Raw genomic sequence first — 16179 nt, forward strand, 5'->3', positions numbered from 1 at the left:
CCTGCAGCAGGAGAAAGCCAGCAGGAGAGGGCCGGGGAAGGGGCAGGGGTGCGGCAGCTCCAGGTCTCAGGCAAAGAGGAGCAGAGGAAGCTGCCCAGGGCCAAGTGAGAGGCAGCGGCACATCCTCCTGCCTTCTCCTTCCAGCTCCATCCACTATCCCTTCCTGCCGGCCCCCAGGCTGCTGCCCTGCTCTCAACCCCTCTCCTGCCCCAAGCTGTCATACCCACCCTGGCTCAGGGGAGTCAGTGTGTCCCCTGCTGCTGTGACAGCAAGGAGACACTGGAAGAGAGGCCATCAGGCTGTGAGCATGTGGGAAGCAGATTATTTTCTCTTATTCTTAGCCTCACATGGATTCACGCCTGGGCTTTCTCTTACAGGAAAGAATTCCTTGGCTACGCTGCTCTGTGCCTTCAGGGATGCAACCCAGCTGGGAGAGGGGCTGAGGGAAGTTATTTCTCCTCTCCCCTTGCTTTCTCCCTTTGACCCAGCTGGTTTAAAAGCTGGCTTTAGGCAGAGCTGCATCTGCCACTGCTGCCATGGGGAAAGGTGGGAGACAAGGGTCAGGGCTTGGGGTGTGCAGGAAGCCGGCATCTCTCTCACTTAGCCACACGGCAGCAGCTCGTGATGTGTTTCTCTTCCCAAGAACCAGATCCCATCAGCTGTAAACAACAGGCAAAACCCACTTATGTTATTGCCCAAAAAGAGGGAGTTTCCCCACCAGGCTGGGAGAGAAGAGAAACAAATCCTGCTGCCAAAAATTTCAGAATTGGGAAACATTTCCTAGGCTTCAAGCACTTACAAAACTACAAAGTAAATACAGATTCCCTGGTGGGATGCTCTTGAGCAAGAGCAAAGGTAAAGGATGCTGCATGGTCCTGCCTCCACATGCTGTATTATGGAGAAATGGGAATCAGGGCATGTTTTACAGCATTAAAAACACTGGCTCACTAACAGGGCTGGGAGAGAAAGCAGATGTGGTCCCAGATTTCAGCCTTATGGATACCTGACGTTCAACAGCAGATGAGCAGCTTCAAGGAGAAAAGCAGAAAACAAACCAAGACAGCCTTTCTCTTCTTCAGTGTCTGACCAAGGACTGAGATCTGCTGTGTTGATCCGCAGAGCTCTGCTCACCCTCAGAAGTGCAATGGGGTGCCCTGCCCTGAAACCCAGGAAGAACAGCAGCCTTCAGAGCTCACCATTTTAAAGCCTTTTAAGTCCTGTTTTCAACAGAAAGGCATTTTCAAGTTGTCACAGAGACATGGAAATGTAGGACAAGAGGGAATGGGAAGGTCAGTGCTTCATTACCTGTCCTTGACACCAGCTGAGAGTGGTTACACCATCCTGGTGAGACTGACTCTAAGGAGAGCCTTCCTTCACGGTCTTGCCGTAGAGCTTCACTCACCACAAAGCTTTCCAAAACACAGAGCTTATTTTTTAAACCCCCAAGTTCTCTGCATCCCTTCCATCACCCCTAGACTAAACAGCAGCAATTCCTCCCACCCTTCCTTATAGGTCATGTTTTCTAAATCTCTTTATCACACATGCTGATCTCCTAAATGCTCTCACTGCTCAGAGCACAGTCCTCAGCCACAGGAGGGTGGCTGGGCTTCCGAGAGCAGCGGACCGGGACCTCCTTCTCACGAGACCTGACTCAAGCAGAAGTCAGAGCTTCTCGGCAGTTTGAGGGGTTTTTTGAGTCACTTGTCAGCCCATAGCTACGCTCCAGATGCATGTTAAAACTTTCCCTTTCTTTTCCCTGCACTGGGTGATGCACAACGCGTCTTTCAGGCTTGCTTCAGCATCTCAGCAGCCAGGAGAAAGGTGGTCCAGGTCTCAACTCTGATGTTATTCATGAACACCCCCACATTCAATGCTACACCCCCCACCCCACCGCCCTGATCAGCCTGGAAAGGACTGGGAAGGAGGGAGCAATTTAGCTGTGTTATTTACAGCGCCCATTGCCTGGAAGCTTTTTACTGGGTTGTTGTCTCAGCTGCCCTCTTGCTCACAGTGGTGGGAGCACTCACAGAGCATGACCCAGGCTAGAGTCACATCCTGAGACGGCAGAGCAGGAGATAAGGAGAAGGGAATGAAGCTCACAGGCCCCTGCCTGGACGTCAGAGCAGGGATTACATACCCTGTGCAGTACAGCATTCACTGGACTTTAAAGTTAAAAACAGTCAGTGCATATTTCCCAAACCCACAGTGAGGAAAGGGAAAGGGATGTAGGACCATAGAACCTCCCAGAGTGATTACCCGACTTTATCAAGACCAGAATTTGGCCTGAATGATGCAAGGAAGCAGACAAATCTCTCCACGCTACTCCACAGGCAGTGATGCTTGGACTAACTGTCCTAATATTTCTTCCCTTCCTGAATGATCCATTAACAGGACTCCTCAGGAACCTGTCTGGGTCTCATGCTTTGATTACTCTCCCGATTTGCAGGCTATGTCCTTGCATCCATGATGTGTACCCAGAAATCTGCTTCACCCTGTGTTTATCCAACCCTGACTGCTCTACGCAGCTCTCCACAAGAAGATATGTGCTTGTTACAAATATTTACAAAACAGCAGAATGCATCTGTCTAGCACAGCACATTTCTGTGGACAGTGCCACCAACTCAGCCAAAACTAAACAAGAAGTGCTTTCCCCATTAGCAGGAAAGAAGCTGTATCCCGGTGGGAAGGCAGCTGTGAAATGGGTGTAAGGACAGAAGGCTACGGGATGCTATGGCCACATTAGCAGGGCTAGAGCTGTCCCACAAGGAGAGCTTGGGGTAGGGAGCTGCAGGGCACCATACCACACTGGGGGAAGTTTTTGTGCATGTTCGCTGGTGGAAGGGAGCTGCTGCTCCTCAGGAGGAGCCGGGAGCCTGCCAGGCTGCACCAGCCGTGGGACACACCGTGGTTTCGAGGTAGTACAAGCCCCTGTGGTAGCCAGCAATGGACTGAGGCTCTCTGGCCCCATACGCCCTGGTTCATCCAGTCTTCAGAAGTCAGAGATTAACTTAAGCTCTGAATCACAAGGTTTAATTCTCTTTCTTGCAAATTTGTTGTCATACTTGACGGTAATGCTTGATAATTACATGTGTCAAGTCACTGTCCAAACTGTTAAACTACTTTCTGCGATAATAAGTTCCATGATGAAACACAATTTAAATTAAGATGATGATAATAATAATCTTCTTATGGGATCTCCTTTCCCTCTTGTTCATGTCACAGGAAACACGCGGGGGGTTAGGAAGAACAGCAGTTCTTACTCAGCTTTGTCTAGCGTACTCCTTCTATGCATATCTGTGAAATCACCTCTTACTCAGCTTCACCACAATCCCATTCGCTTTCATCTCTCTTCAAAGGAGATTCCACCATGCTTTTGATTATCCCAGTCATACTTTCTTATTTCCCTCCAACGCTGAAGCAAGCAGATGACCAGCACATGACTGCCAACTCCTTTCACCCCTTGCACTCCAACCATCCTTCAGCCTCCTAATAGCTCATTTTTCTTTTAAACACCATGAGTCCTCACTGAGGGGTCTAGGATGACTCCACACCGAGTTGTTTAGTACTCTGGAGGGGCTACTCCCAAACTGAAGGAATTCCAGCTATGTTCTTACAGAAGACAGCCCTGGGACACTCTGCAGCCATCCCGCAATAGATCTGGCTTGCTCATCTCTGTTCCTTTGGGGCTTTCTGTATCCTCCAGCGCGGTCTCCTCTCTCGCTATGCTATTAGCATGGGCTCAACATTGTTCTTTGTAGAGCACGTCCATTCTCCTGTTTTCAACTCCTTCCAGCTCACTGTTGGTCACAGGGTTCCCAGCTTTCAAACACACATTTTAACAATAGCTGGAAACTAAAGTCCGGCACGCAATCTTTTGTTTTAGCAGAGTCCATTTTTCTCCCTGTTAGATAACTTATCTCCTGGAAAAAGAAACTAACATTTTCAGATCCCTTCCTGACCCTCCATCCTTATTTAATATTCACAAATCTGTATGGGAGTGATACTTTCCAGGTCGTTCAGAGCAAGATGCAAGGCATAAATTAACAGGTCCTCACAGAGCACTTCACCTGGACATTGCAGAAATGAAAGAATTAAATACCTCTCAGATAGTCCTGCTTAAACAGAAGGACACATTTCTCAACACTGAGACCTAGTGACAACTGCTCATTGATCTGTTTTCAGTAAGTGTGTCACTTGCCCCTCCGCAGGAACAAATACAGCCATGCCTCCTCCAGCACACAGGAGGAACAACTTGCATGTGGCTGGACAAGCCTGGGACCTGGAGCGAGGGGACCGGGAAAGACACCCAGCGTACTTGATGGTGCTCACCGTGAAGGGATGAGAGCAGAGCTGGTAGCTACAGCCTTTCTGTGAGATTTACCCGCCCAAGAGCTCTTTCATGTCCAACCTACAGAATCACCAAAAGGAGCTCCTGTACGGTGTGACGCTTTTCCCCCTTGCATTGCAGCGCTCAAGTCAGTTTAGTAAGTGGACCTCAGTAAGTGTCTATTTGCAGTCACTCAAGTTCATGCTCCTAAGCTGCAAGATCCTCCCCAAACTCTCAGTACATGAAGATAATTTTTTAATTTGGTCCTGGATTTTTGTCCTTTTTTTTTTTTTCCTTTTCTTTCAGTAACACAAACCAACCAATCCAGAAAGAACCTAGAAAATCCCAAGATGACATTTTTTTCTATCAATCAGCTGAACTGAGTGGTTGAGTGAATTATTTTGCATTAAGCCAGTGTGGAATCAAAGTTACACCTGCAGTACAGGATGGGTAGGGCAGAGCTCTACCCTGGGCATAAAGGACAAACACAGGCAGGCTGTAGAGAACAGTCCTCCCTGGAAAATGGGCTTGAGACTGTCAACTCCAAAAGGCCACATGCAACAGGACCACCTCAGGCCCTACAAAGCTGTTTTTCTCCAGCTGGCTGCTTAGGTCCACTATTGTTTAGCGGCAACAGCCACACAATAGCTTGTCATCTCAGGGTTTCACTCTGCATTGCAGACCTGGTCTGAAGAGATGCTACCCTGGGTGATTTCTTTACAGTTGTTCTCAGCACCAGAGGCAGAAGAGATGGCACACAGGTCAGAGGTGGACTGGAAAGCTCCCGATGGTGAGTCACCAAACAGGAGAGACACTTTGGCTGTTCGACAACGACAGGCTGATGTCCAAACCACAGAGATGGACAGATCTGGTGCAATTTCCAGGAAGCCTCCTCACTGCGGTCTCCAGAGAAATCACCACATCCCCCCTTGCTCAGGAGACCTCACCGCTGGTCCCAAGGTTTGCTGGCTGCTGATGCCTGTTGTTCTCTGGTTACAGATCCCCTCTGAGGCTCTCTGAGAAACTAGGATCCTGAAGAGGCGTTGCTGTCCTTTCGCCTTCACTGGCAAACTGCCTGGTGCTCTTCTCTTGCCTTGCAACCAGCTGGTAAGTACTGAGCCCAGCTCCATAACCACCACAACCCTCCAAGGGCAGCCAGACCTGGCCTGTCTGAACAAATGGGGAAACTATTACAGCAGCAAATAGTTGCTTTCTCCTGGTGAACCTATTTGTTCCTCAACACCAACTGCTAAAGCTGATTAAAACCAGGCAGAGGTCTTTATTCAAGCATGAGCTGGAGGCAGAGGACCAGGAATAACAGAGGCGCCAGTCAGAATAGCTGCTTTGCAAGACTAATTTTAGCGACCTGTATTTATGGCTCTTCCACAGAAGATGGGTGAAAGAGCAGGGTGTTTAGTTTTGCAAACCCCAAGCCAAACACAGTCTCTGATTCTAGTCCAACCCAAAACCTATTGAGCACTTTTAAATCCTCTTTCACCTAAGGGTCCCAAAGCATTGGATGGGGATGTCTGCTTAATAACACCGCCACCTTATATACTTTGGATGAAATACAAGCCACTCACCACATCAGAGCCCATGACTGGAGCAAGGGCACAGCGTAACTCATGCCCTATAATCCTCTTCCTGTAGCAATCTTCCCCCGCCATGTAAGCATAGCGTTTTCTTATTTCACCAAGTTCAAGTTTCATCCCTTTCACACAGTTTTTATCCCTAAATTATTATTTGCAACAGAATTCAAGTTTTAAGATAGAATATGGGCTAAAGTTTTTCTATTATTTCTTGTTCCCTCACTGAGAGCTATTGCTACACACAGCAGACAGGCTCATGCAAGAGCCTGCTTCCAAGCCAACCTGGAGAACAAAACCAGAAAGCAGGTCCCAGACCCAGACTGGAGCCCAGTCAAAGCCAAACAGGAACAGTCTCCAGTTTCAGATTCTGGGCTCAATTTTAAAAAGAAGGGAAAAAAACAAAGGCGGGATTGAGGTGAGTGAAATCCAACTCTCACAGCATCCCCATCTTACCAATGAGGAACCTACAGCACAAGGTTTAATTCTCTTTCTTGCAAACTTGTTGTCACACGTGATGTTAATGCTTCATAATTACACGCATCAAGTCCACTGTCCAAACTGTTAAAATTAAATTACTTCCTGGGACAATAAGTTCCATAATGAAACACAAATTAAACTAAGATGATAATAATAATCATTTTATGGGATCTCCTTCCCCTCTTGTCCATGTCATGGAGAGACATGTGGGGGATTAGGAAGAACAGATGATGTGATTTACCCACTGTTGCTTGGAGCTGGGTGACAGCACCTTGGCTTGACCCCTGGAGTCCAAATGCAGTCCCCAGATCTAATCACTAAACCACAGAGGATGTCTGTACCAGGAGTGTTTAGTTTACAAGTCAAAACAGAGTCTAACTGCTAGTATGCAAGTGCAACCCGATAGCCCATCCACTGGCTCTATTGCTACCACTTAATACATTATTCATCTCGATCTTGCACAACACAGACCTTGAAATCAGAACCCAGATGCAATTAGGCAGGAGCAGAGCCAGCTCTGCAGCAAGAGGGGTGAAACATGGTCCCGCGCCCTGCTTTGCTTTCCTCAGTTCCTGCCCCGAGGGTGCCTCTCTCAGCTGCCAGCCCAGGTGGATGTGCATGGTCCATAGGTGGCTGCTGCTTATTTGCACCTGGCTTTGGGTGGTACCATTAGACCCAGAGCTGCTGTATCCTCTGCCCTGCAACAGCAGACACCCAAGCCAGCACATAAAACACCCACCTGAGCCCCAGTGTCCTTGCAGCACTGGTATTTAAACTCTAAACAGAAATTTTCTCCAAGCTATACCTTAATCTCTTCACTCCTGGTACCAAAAGCTACATGAGCTTGGAGTGTGTCTATGCCATGAAAGTCCATTTTAGAAACAGACACCTATTAAGATCACCCAGCAGCAGATTAAAAACCTCTGTTCTCCTCAAAGCCTGTCACTATGGCAGTCCTGACATCTGTTCATATGAACAGGAAGCTCTCCTTTTTCCCAAAGCCAAAGGGCTGCCTCCCTCCAATCCCTTTTCCCTCTGGAGCACACAGCAGTCTGTGGAGGAGCAGAGCCTGTTTAGCTGCCAGGCACTTAAATAACTCCCTGTGCTTGTTCTGAGAAAGACCTTCTCCATCATTGTTGCTTGATGGAGTTGGTATGACTGAAAGACCAAATAGGTTTCAGCACCAGGTCTCACCCTATAAAGAGCAGAGAAGTGCCCTGCCAGCTTGTCACCTTACACTTATCTATAAAACATTACCTTTCAAGGAAGTTCCCACGGGAGGCAAGAAATGTGAGATGGCAGCTTGCCTCACCCACACCAATGCTGTAGATCAAGCATGGCTTTAAACACCTCCTCTCCCCTACCTTTCACTCCTATCCTACCAGGTAACATCATCTGTGTAGCTCCACCTGCTGAAAATCACTTGGTACCAGATTAAAAATCACATTTGTCTTCCTCTGCAGGGACTGTCAGCATTCACCATGGCCAAAATGCATCAGCAGCACTGATAAACTTTGCCTGATCCTCAGCTGTTGTACGTTGCTCTGGGTAGGTGCCGTACCAGTGTAGACCAGGTAAAGCTCTGGTCTGGACCACAACTGAATCCAAACACTGTCAGGTCCCTAGGGCTGGTTATTCATTCTGCTTGTACAGCACAGTGAGACTCTGTTATCTGACTGCAATACAGGCTCAGGCAAAAGGGCTTTACGGTTGGGCATCCAGATGGGAAATCCTTTTCTCTTGTTGTAGGGAAGAACCTCTCAATTGCTTTTTCTAGAGACAGCATCCAGACCAAAAAAAACCCTACTGGTACATCAGAATTTTACAAGGATCAAAGGAATTATTTCACATAGGCAGATTTATTTGGACATGTGTATGATGTTCCACTTCACCCAAATCCCAAGCTAATCCATACCCTTCCTTGTTGAACTGTCCTTCTTCACACAGCACAGCAGCACATACTGACACAAGGGAGTCTGATTTTGTACCCCAGACAAGGATTTTTAAGCCTGCCCAAGGCAAATCATGGCTCAAGCTCTTGAGTAAAGATTTCAAAGACAGAACACAATTGCTAAACCCTTTGCTATGAACTACCATGTTGAGAAGAACTTTCATCATCTGCAAACCTCAGTTTTCCTACCTGCAAGAGAAGGATGACAGTGTCTTGGCTCCCTGGGTGTTGCTAGGACTAGACAATGTTTGCTCAACATTAATGTAGATTTTGGTGTCTTGTGTTATTGCTACTGACACATTATAAAATGGTCAACGAACATATTCCAGTGAGTCAGAGCCTTCCCGCAGCGTTAGCGTTGTCCTCAGAGCTTAGCCAGGCTCTGTATTTGGATAAAGCCCACCACAATCCCACCCCTAAAAGATCCCAATGTACGTCAGAGTGGCAGCCCTTTCCTGTCATTGCCTCGTCTCTATGTTTAGGATAAGGAGCACTTGGAATATGATGCTGAAATTGAAGCAGGGAAAGAAAAAAAACCCAAACCACACATACAGGGGGGAAAAAAAAAAAAAAGCCAAAAATAAACCAAACCCCTCTCAGAAAAACTATGAGCATTATAGAACATCTAGCCAGAGTCAGAAGGCAAGGAGAAAAGAGACGTGGACAGAGACATGTTTAGGTAGAAATTAAACTGAACATAGGGGAAAAAGAGTCTCCCACTTCTTCTTCTCCAATTAGAAACCTTCAGGACAACCTCTTGCCAGCCCAGCACCTCGTGTAAAACAGCAGTCATATTACCAAACCACTTTTTCTAAAGCACTTGGAAACATTGAGGACCTTATACATTCTCCAGTACAGACTTTTTCTGGGAAAAGCATTGATTCATTGACCCTACAATTCTTATCTGGAAACCTCTTGCATTCCATGAACTCAAGGCAGGGCTGCAACACTGATTCCTAGCACCCTGTCCCCTTGCTGGAGATATTATGTTTCTTGGCTCTTCAGCCAACTGTAAGGTATGCTGCCTCATGATCCGAAAGCCACCTTTAAAGGTCATCTAGTCCAACCCCCCTGCAATGAGGAAGGACATCTTCCACTTATCTCTCCCTTTGCAACATACCCACCCCATCTCCACTACCTCCTCTATCACAATAGTTTTATCACTCTGACCTACTTACTGCAAACACCCCATATCCTCCAGCTCATACCCCAAATCCCTACCTTCCCTCTTCCTATAATCCCCCCATGTCCTTACCTCTCCCACACCCTCACCTTCCCACCACACCACTTCCACTGCTGATCAATACCGCAAATCATGGCTACCCTAAACCAACTATCGCACACTGAATGCTTTTTGAAAGTTCTTCTCAGCTACAAATTTTCAGTACATTCAGCTTGTGGCAGCTGATTCAAGATGACCCACTGTGGGCTGACCACCACCACCCCCTATGCTGGTCAGGAGGGCAGTCCGAATACATGACAGGATGCCAATTCTGTGCCCAGGGCACAGGAGGGCGGCGAGATGGAAGAACAACATGCTCATCAGCACAACACAACAGGCAACAAGACATTGCACTGTGGACTGTGTGTTGCAGGGTCTGTGTTCCACTTGGAGCTTCCAGACAGCTGTTCAAGGAAATTGCCATCAATGTCAGCCTCACCACTGTTATTAGACATCTCATCCATGTCCGGGACCAGCTTGAACCCATTTAACTTGTAAGGGATAATGAGATAACAGCATGACATGTTGCAGCTGAAGGTTATTTAAACACCCATCTGGTACCTGTTACGCAGCATACATCCTATTGTTGTATAGGAAATATATGCCACCTCCCTCCCACATGGAAAGGAGAAGATCTATAGATGTGTCCCATGCTACCCCTTCTTTTTGCATAGATGAGGTAATTCTGCTTCTCTGCGTTGTTTCTAGCACATCACTTTGCATTTCCTATCTGTTTTGGGAGATGCAATCCCTTCTAGGATGGTGAGACCTTGTGAAAGGACCAAGACCACAATGAAAAATTTACTAGGGGCATCTCATCACCCCCTTCACACATCAGTCAGAAGCAGCTCCACACCATCCAGGTTTGAAAGGGTGGGCCATAAACCATGTAACTGATTCATCCTTTGCAAGACACAACTTGGCATATATTTTATCCCAGAGACATTCAGGGGTGACAGTCCATTTCATGTTCATGGGACCACAGTCCATTTCTACAGAGGAACGGTGAAATATCTGCTGAAGCCTGTGAGGTGAGCTTGAACCTTTAACTGAGATGTACAGACAAGAGAATCTGCAGATCCCAGCTAAACAGCGACATTTCTTTATTCAAACTCTCCATCTTCCTTTGTAGGATGACTTTGGCTGTTCTCCATCCCCTGCTGAAACTGCCTGTGAGGCTCTTGCTCTCTGTGAACCCTCAGCAGCCACGAGGGCCGGGTTGTGTGGTATCCCAAGAAATCACGTTTCATAATACAAGTGGTCAGCTCTGCAGATGTGTGCTCCTCCCTCTTCTGTTTTTCTCAGGCGTGACTCAATTTTCGGCAAAAGTCGTTCTACCCTGTAAATCCTGGAGTAAAACCTTTGTCTGACACCCCATCTAGTGTTCAGCACAGACAAATGCAGAGGACCGGTCCATCAAGGAAACGGAGTTGACTGGAAAATTCCCAGGATTTTTTCAGCGGTATTAAACCACCTTTGTAAAACTAGCATTTGAGTTGTCTCCAAGAGAGCTCTGACAGAGTCCAGGCAACATGGAAACCTGCACAGGTCACTGCCAATTCCTTCCTCTGGCCTCTACACAGCCTCCGGGTCTCCTAACAGAGAGATTGCAGCCGGAAAGCCCCGCAAGCCTCACTCCTCAGGTGTTAGCTCCTCAGCAGCCCAAACTCTGGGGCTTTGAGGGCACCCCTCTGTAGGTGAGTCATCTGGGCAAAACACCTTGGAATAACGAGCCAAGAGCCTAAGCTGTGCCCACCTCAAGACTCGATGGCAGCTGACAGCGGGGACTCTCTCAAAACAGGGAACAACGGGGCTTCCCGGGTGCTCCGCAGTCGGCAGCACAGGGCACTCGTTTCAAGAGCTCAAATCTTGAGCATGTATTTTGAATACTAAATAATGCTGCTCAGTGTTTTTCCAATGAGCTTTAAAAAATAAAATGGGAATTACTTAGAAGTGCTTTTCACATTTTTTTCATTAAAAATACAGTGTTTGCTGAGAAAATGAAAGCTGTTCCAGTGTCTGTTCTTCCTCTTTGCAAACACACTTCTTTGGCGGTGAGTGGGATCATGAAGTTATCGGGACAAAATACCTGCTCTGAGAACTTGGTTTTAATAAAGCAGCTTTCTGATGTGTTCCGTCCTGTGAGTTGCAGAGCTCCAGCCACTGCTACGGAAATCTTTGGGCTTTGCGATGCTAGGTGCACAACCCACTCTGCACTAAGCCCAAAACAAGCATCACTATGTTCCTGGTTAATCACCAGACCAATTAGCACCTTGGTTAAGATGCAGTGAGGTTCCAGTCCTGCTCCCCTCAGAGCTGGGATTGTTCTGATGAAACTCTCACTCCACCCATGCTGCGATATCCTGTTCACAACACTTTACGTTCTCAAGGAGTAGTGCGATAAGCCTGTTAACTCATTAACACCTCCAGCTTACAGGAGACTTGGCTTCCATCCTTTTGAACAGCCTCAGGCCTGACGCTCCAGGAAGTTATTCTGCAACTTCTGTTTTGCTTTCCTTTCCTGCTGAGCCAGGCTGGCTTTCAGTTCCTACCATGAAGCTTATGAATGCAGCTGTATTCTTCATTCTTGTGCCCACTCTGACGCCAGCTTTGGACCCTCTCAGCACTTCAGTCCTCATGGGCGGTGCTGCTGTCACTTGGCAGCTCCTCTCCCCCCACTCCTGGCTCAAGTGCAGTCTCCTGGAGTGCTGCAATATGAAGGACACGCTGAACTTATCAGGTAAGGCAGTGGCAAGGGCACCTTGAGCCAAGTTGTCAGTGGGACCACCTGATGGTCCTTCCCAGGGTGTTGAGGGCTTCTTTTTTAATGCCAGCCTCCTTTGGGGTGGTTGTAGAAAGGTAAGAGTGGCCACACCGCCCACAGTGGCTCTAGAAGGCAAAGGCTGTACTAATCTAAAATTGCTTATCCCACAAGTGGTCACGTACCCTGCTTGTCATGGAAGTACTGGAGCATTTTCCTTGCTGGTGTCTTGGTTTATATTGGCAGAAGCAGGCAAAATTCTGGAGGTGAATTCAAGGCTAAGAGCTAATGAAATAATCCCACATCTTCTGGAGAAGGACACCCTAGTGGTATCCCACACCCCAGTTGGTGGTTGCCTGTAACACATGTCAAATGAGCGGCAGTTAGTGGTAGGTCTAGATTCAAAACATGCTGCTTCGCTTCCCTGAGACAAGCAGGCTGTCAGTCCTCAGTGAAAAGGGAAGAAAGGGTTGTTTCACCCTCCCTGTGGGGAACTAGTGCATGGTCTGAAAAAGAGTTTATGCAACCTTTTAACCATAAACTCCTGATCCTGCCACCTGAAAATCCCCCTTCCCTTTGTCATGGGATTACAAATATTGCTTCATTTCAGGGCTGGGACGCAGATTTCAAAACAAATCCTCAACTGCTGGAGACCTGTGTGCCTCCAGGTGCTTCAATATGTCACTTCCTACCAGCTCTGGATTCGGCTGCTTACAAACAGGCGGTTTTCTAGTACTTTAGCCACTGAAACACCAGTTGTGGTACTTTTTTAAGAGAACTTGATAGAGCAACAGAAGCACATTTTTCTATAAAGGCAAGGTATGCTAGATGCCACAAAACCAGATAACAAGAATTTAGCACATGCAGTGAACAAGTCTCTGCAAATACATTAGATCCCATCCCAGGACTTTATAGAAGGCGGTACCCACAATACTGTTGGGACTCCTGCCTATCTCATACAAACTGCTTGGTTCCCATAAATGCATCAAGAGTCTGATTCGTGAGTTCTGTTCCTCGGCTGGATTTTCTGCTGATTCACAATCTTGTCATGGCCAGAGGGCAGCGAACATTTGTTCTCCCTGATGGTTATTCAGCTGCAACAAAAAAAAAAGGGAGGAATAATATGGCATTTTCTGACTCTTCTCTCCCCTCATTCCTTCAGTTATAAAAAGTGATTTGGAGCGAAAAGTCTTTGGCCAGCATCTTGCTATCCAGATAGTCCTGAAAGCTCTGAGTGCAAATATGTACTCCAAACGGCCCAGGAAGCCCCTGGTGATGTCCTTCCACGGCTGGACTGGAACAGGCAAATCATTTGTCAGCAGTATCATTGCAGAGAACCTCTATCAGCTTAATATACCACGAAGGAGGTTTGTGCACCACTTCAGCACAGTACTGCATTTCCCACACCTTTCACATGTCCATCTCTATAAGGTACTTCCAGCTTTATCTCACTTTCTTCAATTTGTCTGCCATTGTGAGTGCAAATCCCAGGTAATTTTGCCTCTTCTCACAGGAGCAGCTGCAGAATTGGATTCGAGGCAATGTCAGTGCCTGTCCAAGGTCCCTTTTTATCTTCTCTGAGATGGATCAGATGCCACATGGCCTGATAGACTCTATCATGCCATTCCTTGGCTACCATGAAGAGATTGATGGTGTTTATTATGGCAAGGCGATCTTCATCTTTCTCAAGTAAGGAAAGCCAAAGGCCAACAGGGAATTACAGTCCCACAGAATCAGCAGGGACAAAGGGAGTAACAGCTGCTGATAGGTTTGTAGCTTACTGCAGAGTGGCTTAGCAGCTCAAGGTCCCTTGCTGTCTGTCTTTGCAGCATGTTGTCAATGAACATGCCCAGACATCATGTCAGCCAGATCTGAGCTATTCAACACTATAAAGAGAAGTGAGCTGTCCCAGGGCTGAAAAGGCTCCCATTCCTCAAAGTGAATGGGAAACGGACAAGTATCTATGGTGGCTTCCAAAAGTACTGGAGATGCCACTTCCACCATGGTCAGTAAATATGTTTTCTCCAGCTGCATAACACCGCCGTTAGGCAGAAAGGTCTTTGTAGGATGGATGGGACTCCCCTAGGGAGCTCTTTAGATGGAGAGAGGGGAAATCTTACCTATTGAAGGCCACTTGCATACACAGATCAAGGCAGCACAATTCCTCTGGGTATTTTTCCTGGGAAATCCTTTTGCTGAGCGTCACACCAGCTCTGTTCACATCACATGACTGAAGCTGGCATACCTCTCAGCCGGCCTTTACATTCAAACACATGGCTAACTACCTATTTCAGCTTGAGGCAGCAATTACCACAGTGAGTAGCAGCTTGTTAGAGAGCCTCTCAGTAACACCTGGCAGTACGACCAATCCCCCTGCTCTGCTGCAATGACAAACGCAGTAGTTCAAGCCACTGTGCCAGAGGAGAGCTCATCCCATCAGATACTGCTATCATTTGGGAGATAGTGTGGTCCTTGTCACTTCCCATCTCTGGGCAACACTCACGTGTAGGGACATGTCACCTGCACTCCAGTGCAGATTCACACAGAGTGACTTAAACCACTGCCTAGATCTGAGCAATAAATATGGCAAAGATACAGCTCTAATGAAGCAGTGAACCTCTTTCCTAGCAGCAATGCAGGCGGAGATAAGATAACAGAGATTGCCCTCGATTACTGGAGAAGGCTGAAGAGAAGAGAAGACATTCCTGTGAAGAAGCTCCAGTCTCTGCTCTCAGAGGAAATTTTCAGGAACAGAAACAGTGAGTACCTTTGGGCTCAGGGCTCAGTCCCAGGACTGCTGATGTGCTGTGTCTTCTGCAAACTGATTCATGAAGTGCACAGCAATACACTGGCCTCCGCAGCACTCCAATGGTAAAGCTCCCCATTCCCTCTTCCAGGCGGTTTCTTTCACAGTCAACTGATCCAGAAGAACCTGATCGACTATTTCATCCCTTTCCTTCCTCTTGAATATAAACATGTAAAAGAGTGTGTCCGGGAGGAGCTGCTCGTGCAAGGGCATCCCGAGAACGAAGACCTCATCACAGAGATTTCCTTGGCAATGACCGACTACCCCAGCGAAGAAAGACTCTACTCCAGCAAAGGCTGCAAGACTGTAGCCTCCAGAGTGACTCTGAGCATCTAGGCATTACCAGGCTGAATGCCTCGTCTTCTGTTTACAAGACCTCTCCTTGCAGCTCAGTCTACACACTCTTCCTTGAAGGGATTCAAGCTGTCCCATACCAGAGGCACCTTCTGTAGAGACCCTGAATAAACACACAGGACACAGCAACAATCGTGATATAGAGTACGCAGAAGAGGGACATACATGGGTGATGAGGTTTGCTCTCCTTGCTACAGAAACACTCCCAACAAAAGTATTCTGAAGAGGAAAATCTCCCACTTTCACTGCAAGAGTGTTTGCACCTTAAGTCCTAGTGTTGCCCTAATTAATAAGATCTATTAATAAATTACATTCTCAGTAATAGTATCAGTCTGTTTCATACTGGCTGGCACCTACGTATCTCATGGAAATCACACACACAGCACCACTGTTTCTGCTTTACAGGTGTGGAAACCCAAGCATGAAGAATGAGTTTTCCAGGTTGTGCCAAGCCCCCGGCAGTGGCAGTGTCCTGGTTCCGCAGCCCATCCGCGTGGCACCGCCGCCTGATGCCGATGTGGTTACCCCATCCTGGCCGAACTGTTTGTGTTGGGGAACGCTGTGCACCAGTGCCGCTGATAGGTAAACGAAAAGGATGCAGAAAAGCTCTCCTAATCTCCACACCGTGTCCCCACACCGTTCCTCTTGCAGGCTGCGGGCAGCTCCTCCGTGGTTTGCTCGGTCCAGTGCGA

At 47.5% G+C, this 16179-nt stretch overlaps 1 protein-coding gene across 1 annotated transcript; it reads left to right on the forward strand.

Moving 5' to 3' along the window:
- Positions 1 to 12119: 12119 nt before the first annotated feature.
- Positions 12120 to 15469, forward strand: LOC104253396 (torsin-1A). The gene is made up of 5 exons (XM_009806854.1): positions 12120 to 12306; positions 13490 to 13758; positions 13841 to 14016; positions 14959 to 15086; positions 15225 to 15469. Exons 1-5 carry the CDS (start codon positions 12120 to 12122, stop codon positions 15467 to 15469), a joined length of 1005 nt encoding a protein of 334 aa, XP_009805156.1.
- The last annotated feature ends 710 nt before the right edge of the window (positions 15470 to 16179 follow it).

This window comes from Gavia stellata, chromosome 24 (genome assembly GCF_030936135.1).
Source record: "Gavia stellata isolate bGavSte3 chromosome 24, bGavSte3.hap2, whole genome shotgun sequence".
NCBI lineage: Eukaryota > Metazoa > Chordata > Aves > Gaviiformes > Gaviidae > Gavia > Gavia stellata.